Raw genomic sequence first — 16,447 nt, forward strand, 5'->3', positions numbered from 1 at the left:
CTAATAGAACTGTAAAAGAGAAATAGATGAATTCACTACCATACCTGGAGATTTTAAACATCCCTCTATAAAATGCACTGATCCAGCAGGCAGAAGATCTATAAGAAGGTGGCTGAATTTTAAAAAACCATAAGGAATAAATATAAGGAGTCTATAGACTACTTTATTCAACCACAGCAGAAAACATCCCTCCTTAAGCTTACATGGAACATTCACCAAGACAGACCATATTCTGGGCTATAAAACATACCTTAACAAATTTATTAGGAAAGAATAGAAATCATATAATGCCTACCCTCAGAGCACAATGGAATTAAATCAGAAATCATTAACAGAAAGCTTACTTGAAAATTTCCTTTTTCTTACTTGAAAAGCTTACCTGAAATTGTGGGGAGATTTACAGACATATTTCTAAGTAACACGTGAATCAAAGAAGAAATCTCCAAAGAAATTTACAATTATTTTGAATTAAATGAAAATGAAAACATAACTTGTCAAAAATTTGTGGAATACAGTGAATCAGTGCTTAGAGGGAAATCTGTAGCACTGAATATATTATAAAAATATACATTTAGAAAAAAGCCATATCTAAGATAAATAATCCAAGTTTCCAACTCAGGTAACTAGAAAAAGAAGAGAAAATTCAATCCAAAGTAAGTAGAAGAGAAAGTAAGAATTAGACCTGAAATCAAATGAAAATGCAAACAGAAAATCAATAAGAGAAAATGAAACCAGAAGGTGGTCACGGAAAAAGACCAATAAAATCAACTAGCTAGGCTAACTAAGAAAGAGAGGAAACAAATTACTGTCAGCAGAAATGAAAGAGGAGACATCACTCCAGGTCCTACAGGCACAAAAGGATAATAAAGGAGTACTCTGAACAAGTTTTTTGTTTTTTTTTTTTTAAGATCATGGCATCTGGTCCCATCACTTCATTGCAAATAGATGCAGAAAAAATGGGAACAGTGACAGACTTTATTTTCTTGGGCTCCAAAATCACTGCAGATGGTGACTGCAGTCATGAAATTAACAGCCAACTGTTGCTTGGAAGAAAAGCTATGACAAACCTAGACAGTGTGGTGAAAAGCAGAGACATCACTTGACCGACAAAGGTCCATATAGTCAAAACTATGGTTTTTTCAGTAGTCATGTATGGATGTAGGAGTTGGACCATAAAGAAAGGTGAGTGGTGAAGAATTCATGCTTTTAAACTGTGGTGTTGGAGAAGGCTCTTTAGAGTCCCTTGGATAGCAAGGAGATCAAATCAGTCATTCCTAAAGGAAATAAACCCTGAATATTCATTGGAAGGATGGATGCTGAAGCTACAGCTCTAATACTTTGGCCACCTGATGCATAGAGCTGATTCATTGGGAAAGACCCTGATGCTGGGAAAGACTGAGTGCAGGAGGAGAAGAGGATGACAGAGGATGAGATGGTTGGATGGTATCACTGACTCAATGGACATGAGTTTGAACAAACTCCAGGAGATGGTGAAGGACAGGGAAGCCCGGCCTGCTGCAGTCCATGGGGTCGCAAAGAGTTGGACAAGACTGAGTGACTGAACAACAACAACTGAACAAGTTTATGCCGACAAGTTTGATAACCTAAATGAAATAGACAGATACTTGAAAGATACAATCCGCCAAACTCGCACAAGAAGAAGTAAACTAAATGAGTAGGCCTATATATTTTAAAACAAATTGAAAGCACCAGGCTTGGATGAATTCACTGGTGAATTCTGCTATACATATAAGGACAAAATTATACCATTTTTTTTACAATCTCTTTTGGAGGATAGACGCCAAAGCAATACTTCCTAACTCATACTATGAGGTAAAATTATACTAATACTAAAAGCAGATAAGACATTACAAGCATAGAAACCTTAAAGACCAATATGATCATAGATAAAAAAGAATATTTACAAAACTTCTACTAATAATAATCATACCAATGGTAAGAAACTTGAAGCTTGTCCACTAAAATTAGGTACAAGTCAAAGATGTCCCTTTGCATCACATTTTTTCAGACTTCATACTAGAAAGTCAAGCTAATTCAGTAAGAACAGAAAAGGAAATAAAAGCTATACAGATTGGGAAGAAAAAATAAAACTGTCTTCGTTCAAAGATTAAATTACGTTCTGTGTAGAAAATCTAAAATAACTGACAAAAAAATCGAAACTAATAAACAATTATAGCAAAGTTGCAGGATACAAGTTAAAATTACAAAGCCAATCATTTTCTTATATACCAGCAGTGAACAAGCGGACTTTGAAATTAAAAAGAAGACATCATTTAACAAATTAAATAATTATGTATAAATCTTACAAAATATGTACAAGATCTAGATTAGAAAAATTGTAAAACTCTGATAAACAAAATCAAAGAAGAACTAAATTAATAGAGGATGGTCATTGATAGGAAGACTCAATATTGTTAAGATGTCAGTTCTTCCCAATTTGACTTATAGATTCAATGAAATCCCAATCAAAATGCCAAAAAGTTATTTTGTGGATATTAAGAAACTGGTTTAAAAGTTTATATGGAGATGGCAAAGACCCAGAATAGCCAACACAATATTAAAGGAGAAGAACAAAGCTGGAGGACTGACACTACCTGTCTTCCAAGATTTACTACAAAGCAACAATAATCAATACAGTGTGATATCGATAAATAGATCAATGCAACAGATAAGAGAGACCAGAAATAGACCAGCATGCGTGTTAAGTCACTTCAATCATGTCCAGCTCTTTGCAACCCTATGGACTGTAGCCCGCCAGGCTTCTCTGTCCATGGGATTCTCCAGGCAAGAATATTGGAATGGATTGCCACGCTCTCCTCCAGGGAATCTTCCCAACCCAGGGATTGAACCCTCATCTCTTATGTCTCCTGCATTGGCAGGTAGATTCTTTACCACTAGCACCATCTGGGAAGCTCCCGGAAATAGAGTTAAATACAGTCAATTGACTTTTGACAAAGGAGCAAAGATAATGCAGTAAAGATTGTCTTTTCTACATATGGTGCTGGAATAACTGGATGTCCACAGGCAAAAAATCCAATTCTAAACATAGACCATACATCCCTCACAAAAATTAACTGAAAATGTATTCTAAGTCTAAATATAAACCACAAAACTATGTAACCCAGAAGCAAACCCAGATAATTTAGTTTGGCAATGGTGATGACCTTAACAGATTAAAAAAAAACAAAGATACAATCCATGAAAGAACAAACCGATAAGCTAAACTAACTAAAGAGAGAGAGAGAGAGAAAAGGAGGAGACTTAAATCTCCAATAAATAAAATTATAAATTAAAGAGGAAACATATTAAAAATGATACCACATAAATACAAATGATTGAGAGAGACTACTATGAAAATTATGTATTAACAAATTGGACAACCCAGAAGAAATGGATAAATTCCTATAAACATACAACCTAACAATATTGAATCATGAAGAAATAGAAAATCTGAACAGACCAATTACTAGCAAAGAGATTGAGACAGTAATCATAATTTGCTAACAAAGAAAAACCCAGCTGTTAGGGAAAACACACTGACTGAAACTGCCCACTCTGGCCAGGCACCACAGTAAACATCTGCCTGAGTTATTTTACAACAGGAACATGGAACTAACAAGGCACCACCAACCAGAAGAATTCGGGAAGTCAAAAGGAGAGGCCACATGCCCTACTGACCTCCCAGAATCCTCCTCATTGGAATCCATTTTGGCTGAACAATGTGTGTGCCACCAGCAAGGACCCCGAGTCAGACAATTCGGAAACTAACCCATCACCATAAAATTCAGGACAGTGAGCTATGCGACAGAGCAGTCTTCCTGGGTTTCCTTATCTTTCTGGTCTCTGCCTGGGTGCCCCCTCCCAATAAATTCTCTTGCTTTGTCAGCATGTGTGTCTCCTTGGACAATTCATTTCCGAGTGTTGGACAAGAGCCCACTCTTAGACCCTGAAAGGGGTCTCTCTTTCTGCAACACAGCCACATGGTTTCACAGGTGAATTCCACGAAACACTTAGAGGACTAATATAAATCCTCCTCAAAGTCTTCAAAAAAATCAATAATAATAATAATAATAATAATAACACTTCCAAACTCATTTTATGATGGCCATACTACTCGGATACCAAAACCAGACAAGAATACCACAAGAAAGGATAATTAGGTCAATATCTCTGATGAATATTGATGTAAAAGTCCTCAATAAAATATTAGCACACCAAATTAACAATACATTAAAAAGATTATACACTATGACTGATATGGTGATTTATAATAAGAAATATATATTTGCTCTTCAACCACATTTCTCACACAGAGCTCCTAAGAACCTTGGAATTTCTTAAGTGAAAATAGTTATTAAGGTATCTCTTGTTATATTAATGAGGTGGCGTTTAGACTTAAGGGTGGGGGCTGGTTGCCATGAGTACCAACCATGTTACTGCTGCTAAGTCACTTCCATCGTGTCCGACTCTGTGTGACCCCACAGACGGCAGCCCACCAGGCTCTCCCGTCCCTGGGATTCTCCAGGCAAGAACGCTGGAGTGGGTTGCCATTTCCTTCTCCAATGCATGAAAGTGAAAAGTGAAAGGGAAGTTGCTCAGTCGTGTCCGACTCTTTGCAACCCCATGGACCGCAGCCTACCAGGCTCCTCTGTCCATGGGATTTTCCAGGCAAGAGTACTGGAGTAGGGTGCCATCACCTTCTCTGAACCATGTTACTAGAGGGTTGGAATTTTCAGTCCTATCTCCCTGACCTCCAGGGAGGGAAGAAGGGTCTGCAGGTTGAACACTTGCCAACAGCCAATGGTTTAATCAATCATGCCTATTAACAAAGCCTCCCTCAAACCCCCAGAAGATGGTATATGGAGAGCTTCTAGGTTGGTGAACACATGGAGACCAGGGGAAAGTGGCACACCTTGAAAGGGCTAAGAAGCTCTATGCCCTTTCCCCCATATCTTGCTGTATAAATTTCTTCCATCTGGATGTTTCTGAGTTATATCCTTTTATAATAAACCAGTAATCTAGAAAATAAAATGTTTGAGTTCTGTGAGTCATTCTAGCAAATTAATCAAACCCAAGGAAGGAGCTGTGGGAACCTCCAATTTGTAACAAGTCAGGTAGAAGCATAGGCAACAACCTCGCCTCATAATTGCATCTGAAGTGGAAGGCAGTCCTGTGCAACTGGCCCCTTTACCTGTGCCATCAGATGCTATCTCTGACAATGTCAGAATTGAGCTTAATTCTCAAATAGCCTGCTAGTGTCATAGAACTACTTATTGCTATGGGGAAGCCTACACAGATACAAACATACATACATACACACACTAGAATTAGGTTGAGGGGCCCAATTTAATGACCAAGTGGGATTTATTCCTAGAATACAAGGATAGTTCACTAGGCACAAATCAATCAATGTGGTATACCACATTAACAAAATGAAGGATGAAAAAAAATCTTAAAAGTATCTCAACAGATGCAGAAAAAACATTTGATTTCAACATCCATTTACAATAAAAATTCTCAACAAAACAGGTACAGAAGGCAAATAGCTCAGTATAGTAAGGGCCATATATGACAAACACATAGCTGACATCACATTCAATGATGAAAAAGTGAAAATTTTTCCTCTAAGAATGTCCACTCTTCCATTTTTATTCAACATGATACTGGAAGACCTAGTCAGAGCAATTAGGCAAGAAAGAGAAGTAAAAGGCATTTAAGTCTAAAAAGGAGAAGTAAAACTGTCTCTATTTGCACATGACAGGAGATACATACACATACATACACAAACACACCATAAAGACTTCACACACACAAAAACAAAATTACAGCTAATCAATAAATTCAGTCAAGTTGTAGGATATAAAATCAATACAAAAATCAACTGCATTTCTAAACACTAACAATGAATTATCTTTTAAAAAAAAGAAATAAAACACTCACATTTACAACTGCATCAAAAAGACTAAAATACCTAGGAATAAATTTAACCAAAGAGGCTAATGATCTGTTTACAGCAAACCATTAAGATTTTGAGGAAAGAAAGTGAAGAAGACACAATTAAGTGGAAATACACACTGTTTTCATGGATTAGAAGAATTAATATTGTTACAATGTCTATACTATCCAAAGTGACCTATAGATTCAATGCAATCCTATCAAAATTCTGTTATTTTTCACAGAAACAGAAAAAACAATCCTAAAATTTATACAAAACCATAACTCCGAATAATCAAAGCAGTCTTGAGAAAGAAGAGGGGGAGATATCATAACTCCTGATTTCAAACTATTACCAGTTCAGTTCAGTCACTCAGTTATGTCCAACTCTTTGTGATCCCAAGGACTGCAGCACGCCAGGCTTCCCTGTCCATCACCAACTCCCGGATCTTACTCAAACTCACATCCATCGAGTCAGTGATGCCATCCAACCATCTCATCCTCTGTTGTCCCCTTCTCCTCCTGCCTTCAATCTTTCCCAGCATCAGGGTCTTTTCCAATAAGTCAGTTCTTCACATCAGGTAGCCAAAGTATTGGAGTTTCAGCTTCAGCATCAGTCCTCCCAATGAATATTCAGGACTGATTTCCATTAGGATTGACTGGTTGGATCTTCTTGCAGTCCAAGGGACTCTCAAGAGTCTTCTCCAACACCACAGTTCAAAAGCGCCAAAAGCACAATTTTCTGCACTCAGCTTTCTTTATAGTCCAACTCTCACATCTGTACATGTAAACTATATTACAAAGCTATAATACTCAAAACAGTATGGCATTGGTATATACACCTCAGTCAGAAAAGACAGCCCAGAAACAAACTCATAAATATATGAATCAACTAAATTATGACAGAAGGGCCAGGAATATACAATAGGGAAAAAACAGTTGCTTCAATAAATGATACTGGGAAAATGGATAAACCACATGCAAAAAAAAAAAAAAAAAAAGACACTGGACCCCTATCTTATACTAAACACAAAAATCAACTCAAAATGGATTAAGGAATTGAATGTTAAGACCTAAAACTGTAAAGCTCCCAGAAGAAAATATAATAAAGGACAAAATGACATTAGTCAGAGCAATGACTTGTTTGATTTGACAACAAAAGCAAAGATAGATTAAGTGGAACTATATCAAACTAAGAAGTTTCTATACTGCAAAAATCTTCTACACTATCAACAAAATGAAAAGGCAACCAATAGACGGGAAGAAAATATTTGCAAAGTATATGTCTGATAATGAATAAACATCCAAAATATATAAAGAACTCATATAACTCAATAGGAAAAAAAATGAAACAATCTGATTAAAAAGTAGGCAGAACATATGAATAAACATTTTTCCAAAGGAGATATGCAAATACCCAACTGGTAAATGAAAAGGTACTCAATATCACTAATCATTGCTGCTGCTGCTAACTCGCTTCAGTCGTGTCCGACTCTGTGTGACCCCATAGACGGCAGCCCACCAGGCTCCCCCATCCCTGGGACTCTCCAGGCAAGAACACTGGAGTGGGCTGCCATTTCCTTCTCCAGTGCATGAAAGTGAAAAGTGAAAGTGAAGTCGCTCAGTTGTGTCCGACTCTTAGCGACCCCATGGACTGCAGCCCACCAGGCTCCTCCCTCCATGGGATTTTCCAGGCAGGAGTACTGGAGTGGGTTGCCATTGCCTTCTCCACACTAATCTTTTGGGAAATGCAAATCAAAATCACAGTGAAATATCACCCCACACCTATTAGGATGGCTATCATCAGAAAGACAAAAGATAACAAGTGTTGGTGAGAATGTGAAGAAAAGGGAACCCTTGGCCGTAACATTGGTGGGAACACAAATTGGTGCAGACACTATGGAAAACAGTATAGAGGCTCCTCAAAAAATTAAAACTAAAACTATCCAATGATCTAGCAATCCCACTTCTGGGTATATATCCAAAGGGAATAAAAACAAGGTATCAAAAAGATATCTGTTCTCCCATGTTTATTATGTATATTCAAAATAGCTAAGATGTGAAAACAAGCTAAGTGTACAACAACAGAAGAGTGAGTAAAGATGTGGTATTTATATTTATATCTGTACACACACATATACACACAATCAGGTATGATTCAGGCATGAGAAGGAAGGAAATCCTTGGCTGTGATGACATGGATAGACCTTGAGGGCATTATGCTAAATGAAGTAAGTTAGAAAGAGAAACAAATATGGTATCACTTTTTGTGGAATCTAAAAAAATATAAACTCATAGAAACAGAGACTAGAACGATGGTTACTAGGGACTGGGGGTGTGGGAGAAATGGGAAGATGTTGATCAAAAAGTACTTAAAACTTCCAGTTATAAGATGAATAAGCTCTGGGGATCTAAAAATACATCATGCTGATTATAGTTAATAATGGGCTTCCCTGGTGGCTCAGATGGTAAAGAATCTGCATGCAATGCAGGAGGCCTGGGTCTGATCCCTGGGTTGGGAAGATCCCCTGGAGGAGGGCATGGCAACCCACTCTATGATTCTTACCTGGAGAATCCCCATGGACAGAGGAGCTTGGCGGGCTACAGTCCATGGGTTTGCAGAGTCAGACATGACTAAGCGACTAAGTACAGCACAGCATGGCACATAGTTAATAATACTGAATTGCATATTGGAAAGTTGCTAAGAGTAGATCTTAAATATTCTCACAACAAAAAAAAGAAATGGCAATCCTATGATGTGAGGGAGGTGTTAACTAACACTATGGTGGTAGTCATTTGCAACTTAAAACTGTATAGAATTAATTCATACATCTTAAAAAATATACCATGTTATGTATCATTTATATCTCAATAAAGTTGGGGGAAAATAAAATGTAATAAATAAATGAAAACCAATATTTTCTCTTGTGTCTACATGGAAACACAAAAAGAAGCCAAGTGCATTTCTGTCTTACTTTGTAATAAATCCAAACATCTTTTAAAAAAATTTTCTAAATAGTATCCAAATTATTTTAGATATATATTTTACCTATTTAAAATTTTTATATAAATAAAACATTTTATTTTATAATTTAATATTTTATTTAAAAATAAATTTTATTCCTATTTTCTTATATTGAAACTGGATTATTTGCTTTACAAAGGAGAATTAAAAGATTTCTTCTTTCATTTCACAGCTGTTTCATGGGGAAAAGACGAAATCAAAACACCACAGATTTCTCTGACTCATGAGAGTAGGACATCTAGTCCAAAGTATTGTGCTAAAAGGTAAATGTATCTTCCTGTGTCCTACTAGGATATTCTCAAACTCTATCATAGTGCTAGTTTATTGCAGCATTAACTTAAGAACTGTGCTGTTGGAGAAGACTCTTGAGAGTCCCTTGGACTGCACACAGATCCAACCAGTCCATTCTGAAGGAGATCAGCCCTGGGTTTTCTTTGGAAGGAATGATGTTAAAGCTGAAACTCCAGTACTTTGGCCACCTCATGCGAAGAGTTGACTCATTGGAAAAGACTTTGATGCTGGGAGGGATTGGGGGCAGGAGGAGAAGGGGACGATAGAGGATGAGATGGCTGGATGGCATCACTGACTTGATGGACGTGAGTCTGAGTGAACTCCGGGAGTTGGTGCTGGACAGGGAGGCCCGGCGTGCTGTGATTCACGGGGTCGCAAAGAGTCGGACACGACTAAGCGACTGAACTGAACTGAACTGAAGACCAATCATTCAGAATCCTTAAAAAAAGGAATTAAATAATACAAACGTGTATTTGATTTAATATTTCATCAAGAACTGTACTTCTGCCTCAAAACTGAATCTCTAGATGTGGCTGAACTAGTTGTGTTGCTTCTATACACCTGGTATTAGCACTAACTAAGAACAGGAGGTTTTTTAGATGAACTCAGCAATACACACATATGGTTCAGAAATGCTTGAAGTGTTGAATAACTATTTCGTATCTCGTGGTTTTCCTAGAACAACTGAGTTGACATGTGCATTCATAGTACAAAAAGCAAGTAACGTTGTACCTAACACAAATCAGAGCAGCAACAGTAGCCACTGTACACTGATACTGCTGCTGCTGCTGCTGCTAAGTCGCTTCAGTCGTGTCCGACTCTGTGCGACCCCATAGACAGCAGCCCACCAGGCTCCCCCGTCCCTGGGATTCTCCAGGCAAGAACACTGGAGTGGGTTGCCATTGCCTTCTCCAGTGCATGAAAGTGAAAAGTGAAAGTGAAGTCGCTCAGTAGTGTCTGTACATACAGTAAAAACACTGCCAGTTTCACATAAAAATGCATTTCACAGTAAGTATTAACATAAAAGATTAATTTTCTTAATTTTACCCCTGAGGACACTTTTAACTTAAAAAAATTCTGTGTGGCGAAAAGTATGCATAAAGCATTTCTGCTATACACCAAAAAATGATGACTGTCTAGAGGAAAAGCACTTGTGCAACTTGCTAAGCTGCAAGATCAACTAGCCACTTTTTTCATAAATTTACTTGAGGAAAATGACTGGCGGACAAAGAAAGGTTATTCAGACTTGAATACTTGGCACATACTTTTTCAAAATTACAGAACTGACTTTAGCATACTAAGGAAAACAACTGACGGTATTTGTAACCAATGATACATTTGAGTTTTAAGCAGGAATTAGAATCTTAGAAAATTTGCTTTCATCAATGTGAGCTTTATAGCTTCCCAACACTTAGAAGACATTCCTGATAAGACTAGTTGTGAATGAATGTAATTTTGATAGTATAAAATGAAAATATGTCAATGTTAGATCTGTATAACTTAATGAACCAATATTTTCCAAATAAACCATGTGAAGCTACAAAATCCATTAAAAGTGCAAGACAGACCAATGGGTTTTAATGTAATAGTATGAAGAGCTCATTTATATAATTTCAGAATCCACATTGCAACTAACCTTTAAAAAACCCCACTATTTTCAACTTTTGGTGAAGTATTCACCTCAAATATCCATAATCTGAAATGGCTATTAAAATATACTAGTCCTTTTTCCAAGTGCATGTCTGTGTGAAGCTGGCTTTTCTTATACTTCAACCAAAAAAACATACTGCATCAGACTGAATACAGAAATACTGTGAGAACCTAGCTGTCATCTTTTAAGTCAAAAAATAAAGAAGTTTGCGAAAACGTAAAAACAATGTCATTCTTGTTAGACAATTTTTTTTTCTTGGAAAAGGTCAGTTTTTCGTTAAAAAATATGCTATTTGTACTAATATTTAATCAATTTATTGTTATTTTAAAAGGAAATGATAAATATTAAAAAAATTAAAATTTCATGTATGGTAAATATTGATAGATAGAACCCACATATTTTAAAAAGTTCACCAAGATCCTCAATAATTTTTAGGAATATACAGTGGTACTGAGACAAAAACATTTGAAAATTACATTTTCAACATACTGAAGTATTCTAAAAAAAGGAAAACAGAATTGGGTAATGAAGTAAAGGGTCATCACTTACAGCAAAAAAGCCTCATTCACAGCATCAAAGAACTCAGGCCAGAGTACTTCCTGAGGTTCATGTCCATGGTAGGTGAGCAGAGCCTCTACCAGAGGTTCAAAATCTGGCAAAGTAACAAGTGGGACACAGATTCGTGACAGGGACCTTACTCGTTCAGGAGACATCCTATGGAATTAAAAAAATGAGAAATAAGTACCAAAATCTTAGAGCCACACATAGTTAAAGGCATATAAAATCTTCATGCTGAAAGAATTTAATTATTTCTTTGATTTATTTTTTGATTTGAATTTCTTTGAATTATTTCTTTCACTTCTGAGGTTATAACTACTGATATTCATCACATTTGCAATTAAAACAAAGACACCTAAAATATTTATTAACTAGCTAAAAGTAACAAAAACAAATCCATTTGATGTTAACATGAATAACGCTTTTGTTAAACAATAACTATATTTTACAAAACAAAAAGATATTTAGTGAGAAGAGTGGCACTATTTTATATGTTTACAAATCTCTTTCCTATACGGTTTGAAAGAAGACAGTGGATTCTTATATTTAGTTGTGCATATTTATTATAACACATTATTTTGGTTGAATTACATGGAGTCTAGTCCCACAAAGATATGTAGCTTTAAAAGGCAAGAGTGTCATAATAGACTCTTCACACAATTATACATATTCTCCTTTGACACTACACTAAAATTCATCAAGTGCTGCTCACACTCATTCCTGCAAGTCTGTCTAGGAACACAAGTAGAGCTGCCTGCCAGAGGTCTAGAGGGTTGGTGACGGATTATCTCTACCATGAGAAAGGCTGACATTATCCACAAATTACTGGTCAATCATTACCCTGAAAGCTGAATCAAACTGATATAAAATTTTATACAGAGATCAGCATTACCCTGATCTCTGTATCAAAAAGTTAAAAACAAAAAATAAGCTTCTCTTTGTCCTTTTGTATTATATCCTAGCAGAAGTACTCAGCTCAATCTTTGGAGTCATTGTTTGTTATCTAGCTTTATCTTCTATTCAGCCAATTTATTGACTGCCCCCGCCCCCAATGTCTCCTTTTCAGGAAAAATAAAACACATTCCTATTTCAAGGATTAATAGTTTCTCTTCTTAAGATAATTAATTGTTATTTTTCAGTTGCTCAGTCATGTCTGCCTCTTTGCAACCCCATGGACTACAGCATGCTAGGCTTCCCTGTCCTTCACTATCTCCCAGAGTTTGCTCAAACTCATGTCCATTGAGCTGGTGATACCATCCAACCATCTCATTCTCTATCGCACCCTTCTCCTCCTGCCCTCAATCTTTCCCAGCATCAGGGTCTTTTCCAATTAGTTGGCTTTTCACATCAGGAGACCAAAGTATTGGAGCTTCAGCTTCAGTATCAGGCCTTCCAATGAACATTCAGAGTTGATTTCCTTTAGGCTGATTAAGGACTAATAAGATAATTATTATCTTATAATTATAATATTTATATAATATAATTATATTTATAATATTTATAATAATTATATTATAATTATAATTATCTTATTATAATAATAAGATAAAAACCCAATCACTTATCCTTGTAAATGTATATATTGGCATATTTGCATTTTCTGTTTGTTACATTTGGTTCATTTTTCCTTATGGTGTCCATTTTTCATGAATATCTGGTGATTTTCGCTTGTTCTTTCTGGAATTTGGGATTCCACATTAGTCTCTGCATGAATGCTCTGTTCAGTGTAGTTGACCTCCAGTGCTAGGGGGCAGGGGCAGGGATGTGGTGCTGGCTGGGGTTGCCAATATATTGCATTCTGGGCATTAGAGAACCTCCTAAACTGCTAGGAGTTGATAGCCATTTGATACTTATTCTCCTTCAAAGTCTCCTCTCCCTCCTATTCATTGGAAACAGGACACCACTGTCTCTATTCTGGGGCTAGTGGATGAGGAGGAGTGGATAAGGGACTAGCCAGCTGGCTGCTATTACTGCAGTACTAACAAGTACTGCTATCTTGTTGGCTGCCATCTACCCTCCTATTTCTTGAATCCACTCTAAAAAAAATGCTCTTACAAGCTTTTTGGGATGTGATATTTACCTTAAAAATATGCCTCTATCTACCACTTAAAGCCTTTCTCATAATTTGAGGGTCATCAAAAGCCCCCTCTCGTTCTCATGGTATTATGTATTTAATTGTTAAAATTATAGAAGTTGGGAGTATAAAGTAAATGCTAGGATATTCAGGTGCTTAGTTCATCACTTGATTTCATTTTTTACATTATATTTTCATGTTAACCTTCTGGCTAAATCATGAGAGTTCCTACTCGTCATAGGTTATGCACATTAATCTTCAGGATTTTTCCAAGTTTTCTACGTCAGAGGTACTCAAAGTACAGGTCTAGAAATCAGCAGCAGCAGCATCCCTAGAAGTGAGGCCAAGGAATCTGTTTACATTTTTCTGGGGTAATCTTCTACACACTAAAGTTTGAGAAACACTGCTTTACTCTTTAACAGAAGTCTCCAGAATTAGATATCAATCTCTAGCAATAAACTGAATGCTTTAAGAAAATATAATTGCATATGAGGTTTACATTGTTATTAATTTCTTATAAATTATTAGTTTAGCTCTATTATTTACTTGATAACAGCAAAATTCTCATAGGGACAATTTTTTGTCTAACTACACAATGATAAAAAAAAAAAAAGTCAACAAAAGAGCCTGAAATGCAGTACTTGGGTGCAATCTCAAAAATGACAGAAGGATCTCAGTTCGTTTCCAAGGCAAACCATTCAACATCATAGTAGTCCAATTCTATGCCCCAACCACTGATACTGAAGAAGCTGAAGTTCACTGGTTCTATAAACCTAAAAGATATTCTGGATCTAACACCAAAAAAAAGATGCCCTTTTCATCATAGGGGATTGGAATGCAAAAGTCAATAGATACTGGGAATAACAGACAAGTTTGACTTTGGAGTACAAAATGAAGCAGGGCAAAGGCTAACAGTTTTGTCAAGAGAACACGCTGGTCATAGTAAGCACCCATTTCCAACAACCCAAGAGACGACTCTACACCCGGATGTCACCAGACGGTCAATACTGAAATCAGATTGATTATGTTCTTTGCAGCCAAAGATGAAGAAGCTCTATACAGTCAGCAAAAACAAGACCTGGAGCTGACTGTGGCTCAGATCATGAGCTCCTTATTGTAAGATTCAGACTTAAATTGAAAAAAGTAGGGAAAACCACTAGGCCATTCACGTATGACCTAAAATCAAATCCGTTATGATTAACAGTGAAGTTGATGCACAGATTTGAGAGATTAGACTCGGTAAACAGAGTGCCTGAAGAACTGTGGATGGAGGTTTGTAATACCGTGCAAGAGGTGGTGACCAAAACTATCCCAAAGATAAAGAAATGTAAGAAGACAAAGTGGTTGTCTGGGGAGGCTTTACAAACAGCTGAGGAAAGAAGAGAAGTGAAAGGCAAGGGAGAAAGGGAAAGATATATCCAACTGAATGCAGAGGTCTAAAGAATAGCAAGGCGAGATAAGAAGGCCTTCTTAAATAAACAATGCAAAGAAATAGAAGAAAACAATAGAATGAGAATGATTAGATATCTCTTCAAGAATACTGGGAGATATCAAAGGACTATTTCATGCAAAGATGGGTACAATAAAGGACAGAAACTGTAAGGACCTAACAGATGCAGAAGAGATGACGAGGTGGTAAGAATATACAGAACTCTGCAAAATGATCTTAATGACCCAAATAACCACGATGGTGTGGTCACTCACCTACAGCCAGACATCTTGGTGTGTGAAGTCAAGCGGGTCTTAGGGTGCACTACCACAAACAAATCTAGTGGAAGTGATGGAATTCCAGCTGAGCTACTTAAAACCCTAAAAGACAATGCTGTTAAAGTGCTGCACTCGATAATGTCAGCAAATTTGGAAAACTCAGGAAAGGCAACAGGACTGGAAAAGGCCAATATTCATTCCAATCCCAAAAAGGCAATGCCAAAGAATGTTCAAACTACAGTACAGTTTTGCTCATTTCACAACACACGAGTACTAACCATTATACAATCATGGTCAATCACTCATTTCACATGCTAACAACTTTATGCTCAAAATCCTTCAAGCAAGGCTTCAGCAGTACATGATCAAAAACTTCCAGACGTACAAGCTTGGTTTCAAAGAGGCAGAAGAACAAGAGATCAAACTGCCAACATTTGCTGGATCATGGAGAAAGCAAGGGAGTTCCAGAAAAACATCCACTTCTGCTTCATTGACTACACTAAAGCCTTTGTGTGAATCCCAACAAACTGGAAAATCCATAAAGAAATGGAAATACCAGATCACCTTACTTTACCTCCTGAGAAACCTATATGCAGGTCAAGCAGCATTTCGAACTAGACATGGACTAACAGACTGGTTCAAAATTGGGAAAGTATGAGAAGATTCCATACTGTCACCTTGCTTATTTAACTTCTATGCAGAGTACATCATGCAAAATACCAGGCTGGATGAATCACAAACTGGAATCAAGATTGCCAAGAGAATTATCAACAACCTCAGATATGCAGATGACACTACTCTAATGGCAGAAAGCAAAGAGGAACTAAAGAGCCTTTTGATGACGGTGAAAGAGGAGAGTGAAAAAGCTGGCTTAAAACTCAACATTCAAAAGACTAAGGTCATGGCATCCAGTCCCATCACTTCATGGCAAATAGACTGGGAAAAAGTGGAAACAGTGACAGATTTTCTTGGGCTCTAAAATCACTGCAGACAGTGACTGCAGCCATGAAATTAAAAGGCACTTGTTCCTTGGAAGAAAAGCTATGATTAACCTAGACAGCATATTAAAAAGTAGAGACATCACATTGCCAATAAAGGTCCATTTAGTCAAAGCTATGGTTTTTCCAGTAGTCATATACAGATGTGACAGTTAGATTATAAAGAAGGCTGAGCACTGAAGAACTGA

General features: G+C 36.9%; 1 protein-coding gene across 1 annotated transcript in view; it reads right to left on the reverse strand.

Moving 5' to 3' along the window:
• Positions 1–16,447, reverse strand: part of FANCC (FA complementation group C) — a 320,357-nt gene that overhangs the window by 69,442 nt on the left and 234,468 nt on the right. Inside the window, exon 7 of the mRNA XM_052644871.1 lies at positions 11,472–11,636. Within this exon, the coding sequence (XP_052500831.1) occupies positions 11,472–11,636 (165 nt within the window). The remainder of the gene's footprint in view (positions 1–11,471; positions 11,637–16,447) is intronic.

This window comes from Budorcas taxicolor, chromosome 8 (genome assembly GCF_023091745.1).
Source record: "Budorcas taxicolor isolate Tak-1 chromosome 8, Takin1.1, whole genome shotgun sequence".
Taxonomy (NCBI): Eukaryota; Metazoa; Chordata; class Mammalia; order Artiodactyla; family Bovidae; genus Budorcas; species Budorcas taxicolor.